This window comes from Panthera pardus, unplaced genomic scaffold (genome assembly GCF_024362965.1).
Source record: "Panthera pardus isolate Hobbes unplaced genomic scaffold, ASM2436296v1 HiC_scaffold_25, whole genome shotgun sequence".
NCBI lineage: Eukaryota > Metazoa > Chordata > Mammalia > Carnivora > Felidae > Panthera > Panthera pardus.
The window spans coordinates 30,292,392-30,310,898 of record NW_026526821.1 but is presented as its reverse complement, the minus strand read 5'-3'; the positions used below and the strand labels follow the sequence as shown (position 1 = coordinate 30,310,898).

At 50.9% G+C, this 18,507-nt stretch overlaps 2 protein-coding genes across 5 annotated transcripts in view; one reads left to right on the top strand and one right to left on the bottom strand.

The window, feature by feature from the left end:
* Window positions 1-1,881: 1,881 nt before the first annotated feature.
* GFRA4 (GDNF family receptor alpha 4) lies at window positions 1,882-6,339 on the top strand. Its single transcript, XM_053889951.1, has 7 exons — window positions 1,882-1,924; window positions 3,617-3,751; window positions 3,808-4,153; window positions 4,336-4,445; window positions 4,539-4,673; window positions 5,339-5,430; window positions 5,563-6,339. The coding sequence occupies exons 1-7, from the start codon at window positions 1,882-1,884 to the stop codon at window positions 5,641-5,643; spliced, it is 942 nt and encodes a 313-aa protein (XP_053745926.1). The 3' UTR covers window positions 5,644-6,339.
* Window positions 6,340-12,416: 6,077 nt separating this feature from the next.
* The window catches only part of ATRN (attractin), a 159,802-nt gene continuing 153,711 nt past the window's right edge, over window positions 12,417-18,507 (bottom strand). For 2 of the 4 annotated variants that reach the window (XM_019462656.2, XM_019462661.2), the window contains exon 29: window positions 12,417-16,958. In XM_019462656.2, coding sequence (XP_019318201.2) covers window positions 16,834-16,958 — 125 coding nt within the window. In that variant the 3' untranslated portion in view covers window positions 12,417-16,833. The remainder of the gene's footprint in view (window positions 16,959-18,507) is intronic. The other 2 variants (XM_019462657.2, XM_019462659.2) reach the window with 2 other exon arrangements.

Genomic DNA, 18,507 nt, shown 5'->3' with positions numbered 1-18,507 from the left:
CGGAGCCTGGAGTCTGCTTCGGATTCTGTGTCTCCCTCTCTCTCTGCCCCTCCCCTGCTCATGCTCTGTCTTTCTATGTCTGAAAAATAAATAAAAACATTTAAAAAAAATTTTTTTAATAAAAAAAAAAGTATGGCATCCTTTCATTAAAACCCTCAGAAAATTGGGTATAGGAGGAGTAAACCTCAACATAACAAAGGCCAGATATAACAAACCCTAACATGACATCATATTCAATGGTGATTGGTTGAAATCTTTCCCTCTAAGATCAGGAACAAAATAAGGATACTTAACACCAACCACTCTCATTAAGCATAGTGCTGGAAATGCTAGTGGGAGCACTTAGAAAAAAAGGAATGAAAGGCCTCCAAATCAGACAGGGAGAAAATTATCCTTGTTTGCGGATAACATGATTTTATTTTATTTTTAAAAGTGTATTTATTTTGAGAGCAGGAGAGGGATGGGGAGAGAGAGAGAGAGAGAGAGAGAGAGAGAGAGAATGAGAGAGAGAATCCCAAGCCAACTCCATGCTGTCAGCACAGAGCCTAACTCAGGGCTCCATCCCACCACTGTGAGATCATGACCTGAGCCGAAATCAAGAGTCAGAGGCTTCATCAACTGAGCCACTCAGGCTCCCCGACATAATTTTATACATAGAAAATCCTAAAGATTCCACCCAAAAACTGTTAGGACTAATGAATGAATTCAGTATTACCACATTCAAAATCAACATACAAAGATCAGGTGTGTTTCTATTCACTGACAAATTATCCTTAAGAGAAATAAAACAGTCCCATTTTCAATTGCACCAAAAAAAAAAAAATACTACGGAATATATTTAACCAAGGAGGTAAGAGGACTGCACAATGAAAACGACAAGACTTTCATGATGGAAGCTGAAGAAGACACAAATAAATGGAAAGATATTCTGTGTTCATCAATCAGAGGAATTATTAAAGTGTCCACCCAAAGCCATTTATAGATTAGTGCAATCCCTATCAAAATTCCAATGGTATTTCTCACAGAAATAGAAAAGATGATCTGAAAATTTGTACAGAACCACAAAAGACCCCAAATAGCCAAAGCAATCCTGATAAGGGTATAGATAAGGGGAACACTAACATTTTTGTTAGCAACTTTTCTTCAAGTCTAAAGTGAGTTAGGGGAGCCTGGGTGGCTCAGTAGTTAAGTATGGGATTTAGGCTCAGGTCATGATCTCACAGTCCGGTTTGTGAATTCAAGCCCCTGCTATCAGAGGAGAGCCTGCTTCGGTTCCTCTGTCCCCTCTCTCCCTGCCCCTCCCTCACTTGGGCGCATGTCCGTGCTCTCTCCTTCTCTCAAAAATAAATAAACTTAAAAAAAATTAAAACTACGGGCTCCTGGGTGGCTCAGTTGGTTAGGTATCTGACTGGTTCAGGTCACAATCTTGCAGTTCCTGAGTTTGAGCCCCACACTGGGCTCTCTGCTGTCAGTGCAGAGCCTGCTTTGGATCCTCTGTCCCATCCCACCCCCCACCCCCAACCCCCCACCCCACCCCCGTAGCTCTCTCTGTCTCTCAGAAATAAATAAACATTAAAAACAATAGTTTGGCATGAGAGAGACCAGGTCCCCTTAGCGTGTTGTGTGGGTGTTGCTCGGAGGTGGGGGGAGGGTCCACTTAGGCGCACATCCAGGTGCTCTATTCAGTGGCTCCGGGACCTACGCAAAGGCACAGCCTGGGGCGGGGAGTCATTCCCATCACAAAGGCTCCTCCCCACAGCAGTATTCCCACTGGCACAGACACTTGGGTTCCCACCAAGCTGGGCTCAGGCAGGGCTGGGAAGGGGGCACCTGTTCCACCGGGACTCTGCTTCCAGCCGTCCTCTCTGTTCGCCGCCCGCCATGGTCCTCTGCCTGGCACCCGCGATGCTGCTGCTGCTTCTGGGTAAGTGGCCACCTCCTCCCGCAGACCCCTGAACTCCTGGCCTCTCTGACCGATCTTCAGGGACAGAGTGAGGGGGCAAGAGGGCGATTCTGGAAAAAGAACCGCAGGAAGGGGCACCAACAAGAGACCTGTGCAAGAGGTGTGCATGCGGATACCTGGTGGCTGCAGCGCAACACTTGCCTTTGGGCTCTGCGGAGCACAACCCGCCCCCAAGTCCCGTCTTTGTACTCCTGCCCCAGACACTTGCTTTTTCCTATTGGGTCCCCTCTCCCACCTCTCTTTCCTTTCCCCAACCCCTCCCTTCCATCTGCAGTCTTGGAGCTTCACACTCATTCCTTGCCCTGCATCTTCAGGGTCTCTGTGCCACGCATCTGCTGTTCCACCTGCTTGGCTTCCCTTCCCCAGCTGGAGCATTGTGGAGGGAGGGGTCACTTTACCAGGTGGAGGGAGGTGGGGAGAATGGAATCTGGCAAAGGTTTAAGGCAGATGAGATATTGGGGCTGAGATGTGCTTTTTGAGGGTAACGATGAGGCAAGGGTACTACTGGCAGAGGGAGACCAAGACCTTAGGTGACACTAAGTGCTGCTGTGTGTGGCTGAGGCCTGGGGATGTGAGGGGGCTTGGCTGGGAGAGGAGGGCAAAGTTTGCCTGCTGCTCCTGGCATCCTGGAGATGAGGGAAGGGGAGGGAAGGGGAGGGAAGGAAACAGGAAGGAAGGGCTCCCCGCCTCATGTCTACCCTCTCCACCTACTTACTAATTCTAAGCCCTCGGGATCTGTTCTTTCTACCTGTGGAGCAGACATGCTGAAATCACAGCAAGAATCACCATGGCTCCCACCATCCAATCCATGGATCCTGAAAGAGGAGGCCAGTGCCAGATAGGGGCCCTGCTCCCAGACCTGAGGCCCCGGCCACCTCCCTCCCTCCACAAACCCAGCGAGATGGATGTGGGGCCAGGCTGGAAAACTTTTACCTAGACGGAAGTGGCTCCCAGGGGCTGAGAGCCCCGTGGGGCATGGGTAGCCTGTTCTTTTGGTGACCTGGGTCCTGGGAAAGGGCTGCCAAGTCCTGACTTCCGAGACCCTGGCTTGGTGGCCAGCGGAGTGCCACTTGTCATGGCCTTGAGGCTCAGGACAGCTCTGTGGTCTGACAAGAGGGACTTCTCTGGAATCCACACTCTGGCAGCCAGGCCTAAGTGGGCCTTCCAGGGACCAGAGCCCTTTCAGGGATTCCCTCTTTTGCCTGGCTGGTGGGGAGTGGAGGGACTGGGGGAAGCCAGAGCCCTCACGGGCCAGCAGGGGTTAGTTAGATGGGCGAGAAGGGAGCATCAGAAGGGAATTGGGGCGGGGAGACACCCGCGGTAAGGCACAGAAGGAGGCACATGAGAAGGTCTGGAAGCAGGGAGCATCAGACACCTATAGCCTCACTCCAAGGCTCTCCTTGGGGAAGGGAGGAGTAGAGGAAAGGGAGAAAGCTCAGGTGTCCCAGAGTGTCAGAGGAGCAGCCACTGCCTTCAACGCCATTTCTGATAAGTGTCCTTTAGCCAAGTGTCCAGAAGCCTTGCTGTTTCCACTGTCAGGTGGACACCCCTTTGAACGGGTGTGGCCATTCTGGGGAAGGAGCGGTACCTGGGCCTCAGCGCCTGGGGGAAGCCAGGCCTTGGTGCGTCCCATCCATCCCTGACGTGTTGCAGGACTCCCCAGAGCCCACCGCCGCCCATCCCCGCGGCAGGCCAGTCAGTGCCAGGCGGTCACGCCTCCGAACCACACTCTGCCCCTTTGGGCTCCTAGCGCCCTGCATCTTCAGAAGGCGTGGCCAGAGGGCGGAGGTGAAGTGTACTGATAAGGGCTCAGCGAGAACAGCAGCTGCCCGCTCCTCCACTAGGGTCGCCGAGTTCGGCCGGACGGAACCGATGCTTGGATGCGGCCGAGGCGTGCACTGCTGATGCGCGGTGCCAGCGGCTGCGCACCGAGTACGTGGCGCAGTGCCTGGGTCGGGCCGCGGCTGGGGGCTGCCCCCAGGCCCGCTGCCGCCGCGCCCTGCGCCGCTTCTTCGCCCGCGGGCCACCAGCTCTCACCCACGCGCTGCTCTTCTGCTCGTGCGTCAACGCCGCGTGCGCCGAGCGCAGGCGCCAGACCTTCGTGCCCGCCTGCGCCTTCTCGGGGCCCGGCCCGGCGCCGCCCTCCTGCCTCGCACCCTTAGACGCCTGCGAGCATAGCCGGGTCTGCAGGTGCGGGCACTAGGTGGAATAAGACGGCGGCCGGGCGGGTCCGGGTCCCCGGGTGCCGGCAGGGTGTGGGAGGGAGCGGGGCAGGTCTGCAGGTGTGAGAGGGGTGTGGGGAGCAGCCGGGCGGAGACTGGGCGGGGCAGGGCGGGGCCTCCCGCTCACGGCCCTTCCGCCGCGCCGCGCAGGCCCCGCCTCCTGGCCTTCCAGGCCTCCTGTGCTCCCGCCCCCAGCGCCCCCGACGGCTGCCTGCAGGACCAAGCCCCCCGCTGCCTGCGCGCCTTCGCGGGCCTCGTAGGTACGCACTGCGGGGACCCGGGCGCGGGCGGGGCTCTCCCGGGGATGCCTGCGCCTGAGTGGGCCGATTACCCCGTCTTCGGGGTCCCCGCAGGCACCGCCATCACCCCCAACTACGTGGACAACGCGAGTGCGCGCGTGGCGCCCTGGTGCGACTGCGGAGCCAGCGGAAACCGGCGTGAAGAGTGCGAAGCCTTCCGGGGGCTCTTCACCAGGAACCGCTGCTTGGGTGAGGGGCCCTGAGCGGGGCGGCGCAGACTTGCCCCTTCCCAAGTTTAGAGGTGCGTTTGCAGCAGCCACGCAGCTGCACACCCCTATGCTGCTGACTCGCCCCTGAAGAAACCCTTACCCAGTTGTCTCGAAGACCAGGTCACAGACGAAGGTAGAATTTTAGTGATGACTAGGCTGGTGACCCTTCAGGCCGGAGGGAGGAGGCAGTCAAAACAAGTTTCAGAGCTCCTGTAATGGAACGAAGAGAAATTCCTGCTTCTGCCACTTCTGAGGTGGCTCCCCCCTACCCCGGGAATGCCAACGCCTCCACTGATGATCTTGCCTTTTGGGTCTGAATAACTGGGTGGCCTGAGTGTGAAGTCCGATTCTGCCACTTACCAGCCTAGAGTTAGTTAGTTATCTCCCCTGTCCTCTTGTGCCCATCTATAATATGGGGCTGATAATTGTCACCCTTGTGAGGACGACAGTTTGCAAGGCACTATTAGCACAGGTGTCTCTATTTTGTTATTCCTTGTCATGCACCTTCCATTCCAGAAGCCAGTCTCTGCAGACGTCCTATCCACCCATCCCACTGCAGGATGCCAGAGGTCTCTGTCCCAGAGGAACTGAGCCTTGTGCTAGGGTTTCCCAGCCAAGCCCACCTTGGGTCCCTTCCTTCCATAGATGGTGCCATACAGGCCTTTGATGGTGGGTGGCCAGTAATCCTGCAGGACCAGCTAGATGTCCACCAGGACCCCGAGAATAGCCTCCTGCAAGTAGGTGTAAGGGAGGGGATGGTGAGCTGGTGGGCCTAAGTGGAGGCATGAGTGGCCTGGGATGGGGGTGGTGGAGGCAGAGAGCAGAACCCAGCTTCTGCCTCAAGTCCACATTGTCCTTGCACCCCAAAGGTGTCCTCCACAGATGGGTTCCTGGTTGGGAGCTCCCTGCTCCCCATGCTCCCTGTCCTGGCTCTCCAGCCCCTGCTCTGACTAGGACAGCAGACCTTGGACAACATCACTGTTCCATCCTGCCTGGGGTACAGGGCCACATCTGCACCCTACTGCCCCACTGAAGTTGGACTGGTGTGCCTCCCAAGCTAGCCCCAGTGCTCTCAGCCCACTGCCCTTTTTAGGTCTGCACACCCTGTGTGCCTGTCCCCTAGAGCGAGGGATGTGGGTTGAGGGTCTGATGCAAAGCCCCTGGTTTCCCTTTTTGTGGGTTTCTTGGTTATAGGTCCCTTTCTCCACTGACCTTGGAACAGTTGGGTTCTCCCACAAGATAGGGATGGGGGGGGGTCACCTGTGTTGCTGAGGCCTCACTGGGACTCCAGATCACTTAGAGGTCAGAAACCATCCAGATTCCCAGAATTCTAAGAGATTTCATTAGCTTCTTCAAACATAACGTGCCCTAAGGAGTACATCTGAACAGACGTTTAGGCAAAACTTTTAACACTGCAGCCTTTCATGGCACTGTCCTAGTGAGGCACCCCCCCATCATGATAGCCACCTATGCCCCATGACTTATGTTGGCAAAGTTCTTCCCATCCATGATATGCTGCTTGGTGGGCACCACCTGGAGTGAGAATCCAGTCCCCTGCATTGCACTGGTTGTATAGCCATCTTCCCCATGGCTTAACCTAGCACTATAAATGACATCCAAAACTCAATAAACCCCATGCATTGAGACTGGCCTTACTTTCATGTGATCTGTCTTGGGAGCCTGGAGACCAAGGTCAGCCACAGGGTATGCCTCTGCTGGTCTGTGACTTCAGATGTCCTCAGAAACAATCTGGACTACATTTGCTCACCTATGGATGCCAAACTGAATCAGCTATTAGATCCTAGTGGCAGAAATTCCTGTTGACTTGTCTTCTCTGCTCGTACTCAGATACTGAAAACTACATTTCCCAGCTAGGAGGTGGTCATGTGGCACAGTCCTGGCCATAAGTGGAGCCACAGGTGAGGAGGCTTCCAGGGGAGCTCTTGAAACGGAACTGATTTGTTGTCTGGTCCCTTCAGCCTTTAGCATCCTCTCCCTTCTTCTTCCCCAGAACTTGATGGCAGTGCCTGGGGACATTGGTGCCATTTTGAAAATGAAGCCACATGACATTGTGGAGTCACTGTACCAGCCCCCATCTGCCTCCCTCTAGACTTCACTGTATGAGAAAAATACCTTTAGTTTGTTTAAGCCAATTTCTCCACAGACATCTGTTATTTGCAGCCAAACGTAGTCTCTGATTGTTACTACCATCTTTGGGGTGCCAGGGAGTCCCAGGATCACTTAGGGGACCCCCTCCTCAGTGTGCACAGAGCCCAGACCTGACAGACAACTTCAGAGTGGTGCTAATTGCTTTTTTGTTTCCACATATTCTGCCTGCTTCTGTCCATATGAAGAGTCGAATTCTTTGCTGGAGCCTAGGGAAATTTATCATAGAAGTTTTCACAAGTACCCATGTGTGGACCCAGCATATGTCAAGCGATTGTGTTGTTTTGCAGTTCTGCAAAGGTGTTTGGGGGAGGAGAAGGCAGAACAATGGGGACAAATACTAAGCCTTCTGCCCACTTCCTTCTTCCTCAACAGCTTGGAGATGCCTGATGAGTTAAGGGTTACAGAGTCTCTGGCCTGCTCCTTCTCAAACCCTGAGGCTTGTCAGGGGCCGTGAAACAGATTGAAGTGCATGTTGTTGGTGCCTTGCTCAGAGCCCTCTCTGGCCAAGCTGCTAGGGAATGTTGGATGTTAACACAGCTCACAGTTGTTCCCTTCTCTAGAAGAAATGCCTGTAGGGTTATATTCTGTTCTGTAAGGTGGACGGCAACCTTGGGGTGGGGGGACAATTCTGTGCAACATTCATGCCCCAGAACTCCCTGTGGGGGATCCGGCTGAAGCTAGATCCTAGCTGGGACCACATCCTAACTTAGTGCCTTCCCCTGCCTGCTCCTGCCTCCCTTAGAGGTTCCCCTGAAGGTACTCACTCTGATAAATCATGGCCTGAGAATTCCCATCTTAGGCTGAACTTCTGGAGAACATCACCTAAGACACAAGGGTTAAGCACAGATCACAACAAAGCCCAGGCTTTGGGCTGTCCTGACCAGAAAAAGAGCCACTGGTTCTGAGACCATATGTTTAGCAATCACAACAAACCCACAGACACCACACGTGGCAACTATCAACCAGCCTTCCAGCTTCAGCCAGTAATCTTATGGGAACCAAACACAAATCAAACCTGCTTGGGTATATACCTGAGCAATCTGGGCATCAGGCACAGCTGTCTCCAGGGTTTCAAGTGATGGTGCACTTGTTGGTCTGTGCATAGCTTCCCTTTGTAGTCAGGCAGGCTCTCACTGCAGGGTGGGTAAGAATGCCATCAGCAGCTGCAGATCTAGTCTCTCCTTTTAGGAATCTCAGCAGAGAAAGGTACCTCTTTTACCCATCATTCATGGACTGAGCCAGGCAGGACCTTGGTGGGCCCAGTGTGGGTTATAAGCCCCTTCCAGTGGCTGGGAAGTGACATCAGTGCACAAAGATCACATGAAATGGGAAGCACAGTTCTCTAAGGGGGGGTGGGGGCGGGGAGGGAGGAGTGTTGGGCAGAGTGAAGCTCAGAGTCCACCCTGTTTATGAAGAAGGAATGTTCTCGACCATCTTCACCTGCATGGGAACGCGGACCTGTATGTGGGCTGGGGAGAGACGGGGTGTTTGTGTGTGCTCGGAGCTGAGGCAGAACAGTCTGTTCACCACGACTGCATATGGTGATCCAAATGGAGGATTAAATATCTGCTAAACGACTGGCTGTATGTGAGTGCGTGTTAAACTGTGTCACTTCATTTTTGTTAAGTTTTTAAAAATGTAAGTAATCTTGGGGCGCCTGGGTGGCTCAGTTGGTAAGCGTCTGACTTCGACTCCGGTCATGAACTCCTGGTTCATGAGTTCGAGCCCCACGTCGGGCTCTGTGCTGACAGTGCAGAGCCTGGAGCCTGCTTCGGATTCTGTGTGTCTCTCTCTCTGCCCCTCCCCTGCTCATACTCTTGTCTCTCTCTCTCAAAAATAAACAAAACATTAAAAAAATCCTTTAAAAATAAAAGTAATCTCTACACTGCATATGGGGCTCGAACTCACAACCCCAAGATTGAGTCACATGCTCGCCTGACTAGGCCAGCCAGGTGCCCCTATCACTTCATTTTTTTCACTCAGACAATTAGAGTAAAATACAGGCACACACACCTTTTGGAAGACTGGGAAGATAAAAAAAGAGCAGAACCTCGTTGCAAACAGTGGCACTGTTCCACGGAAGCTGGCGGTCTTCCTTCGGTACTTCTCCCCAACTCAGGCACAGCCTTTAAGCAAATGGGAGCCGCTGTAACATCAGACAATGTGCTTTCCAAAAGAGGCTTCCTAACTGGGTGCGGTGGGAAAATGGAAGGTCACGGGGTTCCTGCTGCCTGGTTGTCTGTTCTTCCTCAGAGTGAAGATTCCCTTGTGGGAGGCTTGAAGCCATTTGGCGCATGGACCCAGGCAGCTCTGAAGAGAAGCCAAGAGGAGGGGACCAGGCGCTGTGGCTTACAAAGGTCACCATCTTGCCACCCCTGGGCCAGTAGACTTTCCAAGGGTTTTGTTGCTGTAAGGGGCTGAATGGTGGCTCCAAAGATACGTCTGCATCCTAAGCCCTGGAACCTGTGAACGTCACCTTAGATGCAGGCTAAAGAGTGAAAGTTACCTGATATGGCAAAAGATGTGATTAAGAATCTGGACAGAAGGTGCTTATCTGGGATTATCAGAGTGGGTCGTAAATGCATCCTTACAAGAGAGGCGGGGGAGACTGGATACACATGGAAGAGAGGACAATGTAAAGACAGATATGGGAGTGATGTAGCCACAAGCCAAGGAGTGTTGGTGTCCACCAGAATGGGTTCTCCCATGGAACTTCTGGAAGGAGCAGAGCCCCACCAACTCTGTGGTTTTAGACTTTTGGCCTACAGAATTGAGAATAAATTTCCATTTGAAGCCACCCAAGTTGGGGAATTTGTTACAGTGGTCCCAGGAAACCAAGAGTTGTCTGAGTTCAGTTTTTGTCACTTCTACCTGAAAAAGTCTGGCCAAATGCCTCAAGGCTGAGTCCAGCTGTGCCCCCCCCCCCCCCCCCCCCCCCCGCCCATGACCAGGAACAGGTCCTGCCTTGTTGGTCCATATCTGAGTGTTGGCCTCTGTGTCCTTCCAGGTAGCCTGCTTGCTGTCACTCTTTCATGTGCACTTGGGGACACTACGGTCCTGGCCCTGGCCTTATCCCTGTGACTGGGCCTCTGCTAGCCGTTGTCAACGCTGAGCTTCTAGCTGGCAGGTGGCTGGGGGTGCAGGGTGGGGTCAGGCAGGAAGGCAGGTGCTAGGAGCATCCGTGGATTTATTGGTGGAAACTTCACGGCTCATGAATGTGCAGTCTGGCTTGGAGCCTGTTGTCTAGGTGCAGGGTTGATGTGGAAACTGCATGCTGCTCACCTCCACCCTCCCTGCGCATCCCCCACTCCAGCTGAGTCAGGCAGAGCCAAACTCACAGCAGCTGCTTGTTTTTACAGGAAGTGGGGACACAGGTGAGATTTCAAGAGAAGCAGGACAGGGGCCACGTGAGGCTCCAGGAGACATCCCCCAACTGGACAGCAACTTGCCAGGGAGCCTGGCATGCCCGTGAAAGGAGACAGAGCACTATGCTCCACACAACCGACAGGTCACCTGGTCTGGTCCTTTTCCCGTGTTGGCGACACAGGATGGGAGGGGATTCTTGTCAGGTGTCACACACCTAGTAACAGAGGGCTGCAGGGTGTGTCTGTTCACATGCAGCCTACACATGTGTAGGTGGGGCTGGGGACTCAGATACCAAGAGTGATGCTGCCACTGCTGACAGAACTTTCCAGAATGATGGCCAGTTCTGGGTAAAGTTTTGAAGAAAACAAGGTTTGGTCTTCCCTTGATTTTACCCAATAGTTTGATTTCTGGAAAACGAGACTGTATCAAACTAGCTCTCGAATCCTTGTGGTTGCAACAGGGTTGACGTCTACACTAAAATAATTAGGAACAGATTTCCTCATCTCCACAAATATCGAGCAAGACATTTAAACACCGAGTGGGAGGTGGGTCAGTTCTTGGCCCGGGTGGGGCCATCCCACGTGTCACCCACGAAATCACAGCAGCGCCTCTCCCTGCAATGCAATAGCCAGAATCACCCCCACCTGTTTCCCAAATGTCTTGTGCCAATTGAGAACCGTGCCCCACAGGCCCCGGCCAGGCCCAGCTCCTGCCACGGGCACCTCTTACTGTTTGGACACCAGAAGCAAGATGAGTTGGCTTTTCTAACACTGCAAGACCCTGGATTTCAGGATTCCCCACACTTTTCCCTTCGGCCTATAAACTGGCTAATTCTAGAAGTCAACTCTTTCTTGTGATGCCTTGCCAGAAGCGGCCAATATTAATCAACACATACCATATTCTGGTTTTCTTGACCTTCTTCCCTCTGAGCTAAAAACTCAGTAGCCACGCAGACTGCTTTCCAAGCTGTCGAACTTAACAGCCTTACCAGATGTTTTCCCACTACCTGCCAGGGATCCCGGCTGTTCTGCCGCTGCCATCTGTTCTCTCCTTGCCTGCCACCTGGCCACTACGCAAGCCAAAGCTATGCATTTTAAGGTGGCTTGCCTCTATTTGGTGACTCAGGGACCCACGTGCCTTCCAACATCTTTAGCACCTGACCTCTAGGGAGTCCGGCGTGGGAACACTGAATGGACCAAGTTTAGAACTGGTGTCTATCACTTACTCCAACATTTCTCTGGCCACAGCTCAGTGTATGGTCCCCCACCTAACCTGTGGGTCCAATAGCAAAATCTAACAGTTTTGGTGAATACACAGCATGGCCTCTGCCATAACACCACACGCTCACAGGATTCCATCCTGTCTTAAGCAGCTGGTGGCACCCACAGCCCTCCCCCTAGAATAGTTTCAAGGTCTTCTCCAACCTGGCATTGGCCACAAGCCCAACCATTTACCTCCCCAGCCCAGACCCAAGTTCTGGTGGGCTGGCCGGGCCTGGTGCCTCACCCACCCTCTCCTATGTGAACCATGTTGAACCACGTTCTGATGTTCTCAACTCCCCTTATGCTGATCTCATCCTTCTAGGGCTCCTGCACTCCACACCAGGGCGCTGAAGTGCACTGTTCTGACCCTGCCCCAAGCACAGGAGCCGCACTCACAGACAAAGCTTTGTGGATGGGAAGAACATCAAAAATTCAAACCGAGGACAACAATGTGGCTGTGGAGTCCTCAACCTGTCGGCACACCTGAGATTTAGCAGTTTGGAAAACCTAAACATTCAGGAACCCGCGAGAGAATGAGAAGGTGAGAGACCAAGGACAGCTGGGTGGCTCTGGCCTCCGCGTGGGCTGTGCCCAACCCAAGACCCGCCCCGTGCCAGGGCAGAGCTGCTCCCCCCACCATTCTCCCTCCCCAGCACTGCTGTTTCAAGGGCAACACAGGCTACAGTGGGGATGTTGGGAGTCTGCTCACAAGCTGTGTGGGGCTCTCTGTCCTCCTTCATCCCAACAGGTGCCTGAGGTGCCCACCCTGCTGACTTTACACCTTTACCTTCACTGAATGCCAAGTGCTGCCTCTGAGACAGTCTGAACACTGGTAACCATCTTAAACATTGTTTCCCTTTTCTTAAGGTTCTAATGACCAAACTGTAAAAATAAATGAAATAAAACAAACTCAAAATTAAACACTCAGAGCAAAAACCACATTTTTACCAGATCTACTTTTATTTCAGAAGGAAGTTTGTATTATAGTATTTACTTCTGTTTATATACAAGTTCTTCACATTTGTGTTTAAAATGCACAGACCTCCCTTAATTCTCTTGTTCCTGCTTAAATTAGCTGTTATTTTACAATACAAAAAATACCAAAAAATTGCAGTCCTAAATGTATGTATAACACCCACAGTCCCCAGCAATGAAATAGTTTACAATACTTACTCCATATTTACATGAGTGCAATAGATGCTAAATTATACATATTAACAAACTAAGCTTGAATCCAAACCCAAACAAACAAACAAAAAAAAAAACAAAAACAAAAAAAACCCCAAAACAATAACCGTAAATACCTATAAAACAAAAACATTTCCAGAGCCAGAATTAGTTCAACAAAACAGGCTTCACTAGTGTTTAGAATGTTTTGTGCACAAATTTCAGTTACTGAAAGTCGATTCCATTATTGCCTTTGAAAGCGAAGGCGCCAGTTTTCCTCTCCACTTCAAACCATCTCCCTGCAGGTGAGGGTGCTTAGGAGTTTGAACGATTCCGGGGAAATGTCTCTTGGCGGGCCTGCCATCATGGTGATTTTCGTGGTTTGGTAAATTGGGCAAACATTTCAGACTGCGAGCTGGTGCACGGCCTGAGGACAGACCCCTGCCTTCCTGGGTTTGTCCTCAGGGTAGCCAATTCTCACAGGAACTGCCACGAGGAGAGGTCTCTTGGGATGAGGGGCTTGAGCTGGGTTTTGCTGTTAATTCCACAAAGCTTCTTTTCCATCTTGGTCACTGCCCTAGTGTTAGCTTAGGTTGTTAGTTAGTGCTTAGTGAATATTCATTGAATGGGTGGATGGATGTTAGAAACTAAAGGATCAAAGGTGTTCTCAAAAATGACACCAGCACCCAAGGAAGTGAGTCTCCACCCTCTCCCCAGATACACTCCATTGAGTTGACAGAGATGCACTGAAAAGGTAACATGTCTTTTTCCTACCGATAGTGCTCTGGTCTTCTCATCCGTCCGCCCCAGACTTCCTGGTGTGTCCGCAATATTGCACTTTGGGCCTCACCCACACAAGTTCTGGTATTTTCCTGTTGCTGACAGTCTTCTGTCCAGGGCTGCTTTTCTTCCAGGTTAGCTCACAACTCCTCCCACCTTTTAGAGGTGATCTCACAGGAAGTACAGACTTCTCCCCAAACTGTGTGTGTGCAGGAGTAGGGGGAGACAGGAGGCCAGGGGCTGTGCAATTCTCCAGGAGGGAACAGGAACTATTTATCAATGAACTAGCCACCCTACTCCCACCCCCAGTTTTCAGTATAGGAAACCATGGTTGTGGGAAATGGTCATTAAAATTTTAGACCAAACAGATACATCCTGGAAAACCCCTTTTTGGAAAACCTGATATAGTCTTTGAACTTAGACCAAGAGAAACAGTCCTCAGGACAAGATGGGTCATTGCTGGCCAAGCACAGCACCAAGAGGCTAACAGAAAGATTCATGATGCACTTGCAGAGCCAACAACAGTGACAGCGACCTTCCTGCTGCCTTTGCGTCTCCTCACACAATGCTGTTTAAATGGGCTCAATGCCCGATTTCTCCTCTGTGTACTGACAATTTCTGTTTTAGAGTCGTCCAATTAGTACCAGATGCGTTTGGACACACTGGCATGATGGGGGTGCCTTTTTGGCTCTGTTATCAATGTATCAGGGCCCAACGAGAGGACTTCTTCAAACTTGGATATTCAGTATGTGGCACAAAAATATACTAGGTAAAACTCAGACACCGTTACATTTAATAAAAATACATTAACATAGTTTTTTGTTTTATGTACACTCTGAATGAACATTCTGGACACTACTGTATAATTATGTACAAGTGCAACATCAATGTTTTCATGACAATTTTAACTTATATACAGGCTCTCTTGTGACACGCAGGCATTTCTCTGAAGTTCCAGATGATTCCCTCCTGGTAACTGGCTCCTAAGCTGACTGCCTCTTTCTCCTGCCACTCCCTTCCTCTGGCCTGAGTCTGGAGGAAGTTCTTCGCTCTTGACTGCAAAGGAGAAGCAGGTGGATTCAGCTGTTTCTCCACTGTTGGAGCAAAATTAAACATCACTTGCTCCTTTTAAAAAATAAACTATCTTCTAGAAAAAAATAAAATATCCAGGTGGCTAAGGGACACAGTACATGTTATTTCAAGGCCTGGAAACCCATGGGGAAGAGACTTCTTTGGCCAAAGAAACACTGGTCCTTCGAACAAACAAGGATTTTCCTTACGGGAGGTCCCTCTCCAGGGGCTTCCCTCTCTCTGGCCAAGAGGCCTCATGGCAATTGCAGGGGTAAAGCGCCACTCTGTGGCAGGCTCTGTGGGTGCTGTGGTGTGGAGCAGGGATGTGGGAAGCTTGGAAGAGAAGGGGTCCTTTCTAGAATTGTCTGCTCTTTACCAATGATGTGAAGAAGCAGCTTTTTGAGAGACAAGTCTCAAAGTAGAGGTGTTTTGTGCATCAGACAGTGTTTTATGGTTCGACTTCCTTGAAAACATCTTTCCAGGCAGCTCTTCGTGGGTGAGGGGTTGGTGCTGGGGAAGACACAGCACTCCTGCTCTAGGCACTGCATTTAAAGGTGAAATGCTGCAGTCTTTGCCCTTTTGAGTATTAATTTCTCCAAATTCACAAACTTGAGCATTTTGTCGTCTAAAGGTCCATCCCTATGGGGTAATGTCAGAGAACTCCAAAGTTTTGAAGCAGAATACAGACCTGGGGAGGCTGCTGCATAATGCCAGAATACAGAGCACCATACACAGGGACAACACGACACCCAGGCAGTGGCCTGGGGAGAAGAGCAGGACTGCCCTACCCCACTTAAATTTGGTCACTTTCCACTTGGCATAGTTATTCCTCCTCATCCATTTCCTCCATGTGCTTTTCATCGTCCACAGTGGTCACTGCCCCGCCCATAGCCACCACCCAGGTCTGGGAAGGAGGATGGGAGAGCTGGGCTGAGCCTCTCCCGGAGAAGAACGGGCAAACAATCCCAGGTCCTTCTCCAGGCTTTGGGCGTGCGATTCCACCAGCAGCCTGAGGATGACCCACATTCTTTCAGCAGGCTACAGGAACACACTGTTGCTTTTAGGTGCAGGGGTCCCAAGTGCTGTCATGCTCTTTTCTGTTCAAGGGAGACGTGTAACATGAACGAGTCCCTTCCTCTGTGGTGTCCTGGCAGGAGTGGCCAGAAGGGCTGGAGCAAACATCAGGCCTAGAGTTGGGGAGAGGGGCAGGGGGCACACGAGAACCACACCTTATTTAGGGCCCCTTTTGATGACAACACAAACAGGAGCTTTCACAGTTTGGTCACTTCCGCTTTCCTCTCAGTCCCTGCTGCTAGGTTAAACGTTCCCTGGGGTGAGAAAATTCTTTCCCTGGCTGCAAATCAGATTTTAGAAAAACAGCAGATTGCCAATGGTAGCTATTTAAATTTTGTAAGAATGTAGGAATGCAATTATGTAAAAACACAGGCTTACTAACTTTCCAATTGCTAGATCTATTTAAAGTCTAGGCACTTAGTGTGTGTGTGTGTGTGTGTGTGTGTGTGTGTGTGTGTGTGTGTGTGAGAGAGAGAGAGAGAGAGAGAGAGAGAGAGAGAGAGAGAGAGAAGAGAGACAGAGATGAAGAGAAAGAGAGACAGAGGGAGAAAATTTCAAATGGATTAAGACTAAATTAATCAAGTTGCTATAGAAAACTACCTACTACATCAGTTTACATTCTAAGTAACACTGCTGACCTTGACATTTAAAATAGCTCCCTTCTACCTTAGTTTGATATGATTCAAAAGAGCCAGACCATTGTTAATTCTCAACTAGAAAAAAGCTACTCCCTGGAAGAGAGAGATTTGCCTACATCGTGCAAGAATAAGTAGCACATCTTTTAAAAAAGATAGCAGGCTTCAGATGAGGACAAATTCATTCATCTGACTAATTTTTAAAAGACCACGTTCAAGAACGACGGATGGTGAATGTCTACTTGTAAACACTACATCTTTTGTTTTTTGCAAGTTGAGACGGCCCCAAGAGCAGTTTTCCACAAGTGAACCTGAGTGTCATTCCCAGCTCCCTCACTGGCTCTATACCCCAGCCTCCTCCAGCAACAACTGGATCACCCCTGGACCTGCAATTAAATCAGTGATGTCCTATGCAAAAGTAAAAGGTTAGATGCTGGAGCACAGATGGGAGAAACCGGCAAAGAAAGCTTGTGAACATGCAGAGGAGTCAGATGTTTCGAGGGTTTCCAGTCTTCGGCCCGCTTCGCACAGCATCTCCCCGCCTGCCCCCTCCCTGCAGACGGCGCTGGCACGCCACACCTGGCTCGCTCACTCACGGAGAGTCCCTGGCCCAGCCTCAAATGCAGGTCCCAGGTTGCGCAGGGGGCTGCTGCTTCCGGTTTCTCACGGCTCCTGACTTCTCTTTGTACACTATTGGCATCTGCTGAGAAATGTCCACCAGGGCGCTGGCCACTGCGAGACCTGGGGAGAGGCCACCGTGAACATGTGTTAAGGAGCAGCTTGCTTTGCTTTTGAAAATAATTAAAAAAAAAATTTTTTTTTACATTCCTGGAGTGCAATAAACAAATAAGTAAAGCATATAGGGAAAAGTCTTCCTTCTGCTTTGTGCCTCCCACCTCCCTCCATCCGAGCTCTGCTTTCATTAGTTTGTATATATTCTTTCAGGATTTACTGATGCAAATACAAATACATATTGTTCTCCCCTCCCTACTTTTTACACAAAAGATGTAGCATGCTGTTCAGTAGATCAATGAAGCAAAGAACTCTGCTTGGCAGTTGGAGCATTTAAATAAGATTGCAGCCGTGCTTTAAGTGGTAAATTTTTCCTGCTGGCCTCCAAAAAGGGTGCCAAGAAAAAGCAGCACTCTTTTTGAGTAAATTCAGATTCATTCCACATAACTCAGGCAACACTGGTTATTTTTGTATCTATCCTATTGCACAGGTTAGGACACATTCTGGGGCCAGGCTTTGGAATAAGCAAGGTTCTTTAACCGCCCCATGCCTCAGTTTCCTCATTTGCAAAATGGGGACAATAGCAGTACAGGGCCTGTGTGAGGAGTCACTGAGTGAATCCACATAAAAATCTTAGAACAGTACCTGGCTCATCACCCCACCACCTCTACCACCTGTGCTTTAGGGACTAGTGGTTCCATTCTCCTTTTTGTACTGGGAGCTGGGTTCCCCGTGCATGTGAACAAGCCAGTGCAGGCTCAGCGCTCCGCTGAGGTTCTCAGGAGCCATGGGAGTGCCACTTGTCACTCCACTTCACTGAGCCTATAAAATGGAGGCATGTGCCTGGCACGCTTGGGGAATCCACAGCAGTGACATTGTTCTAGCAAAGGCAGAGCTGGGTACTCTCAGAGTCCTGAGGAAGAGCCATCTAAAATTGGGAGTACAGAAGAGGTTGCAGGGATGGGCTCACTTGGGGTGGGTCTCAGGTGGTGTGCAGGCTTTCATCAGGAGTTGAACAGGATGGGGTCTATCAGGCAAAGGGCAGGGCAGAAAAGGCCACAGTACTACAAGCCTGTCACTTCCCTACTGCAGTCAGGGCCTTGCTCTTAGGGAGCACAGGCCAAGTCTGCTGAGCTGGGATGCAGCAGGAGACCACGCTCCAGAGTTCAGGTTAATGGGTCATTCTACCCTCAACACAGGTAAAGCCGAGTTAGGAGCTGAACTCACATCCCTAGGTGAGGGCAAATCAAGCTGTTACCCTATGAAGATGACAAATCCTGGCCTGATCATGCCTAAAGGCCTTCCTCATGAAGACCCAGAAACCATTTTGAAAGCTTGGCTGGAGGCGCCTCTGAATTTGAGAGCTACAGTTGGGGGGCTGTGGAGCTCAGGGGCTGGGCAAGGATTCTGGGACACACTTTATCACAGACATAAGGCTTTCTTTGGCTAAGGCAACCCTGACCCCCATCATTTCAATTAAAAGCTGTGTAAGACATATTGTGCATATTGTCTGAGGCATCCCTCCAAAGTACTCCACGATTTTTCCAAAACTGTATTC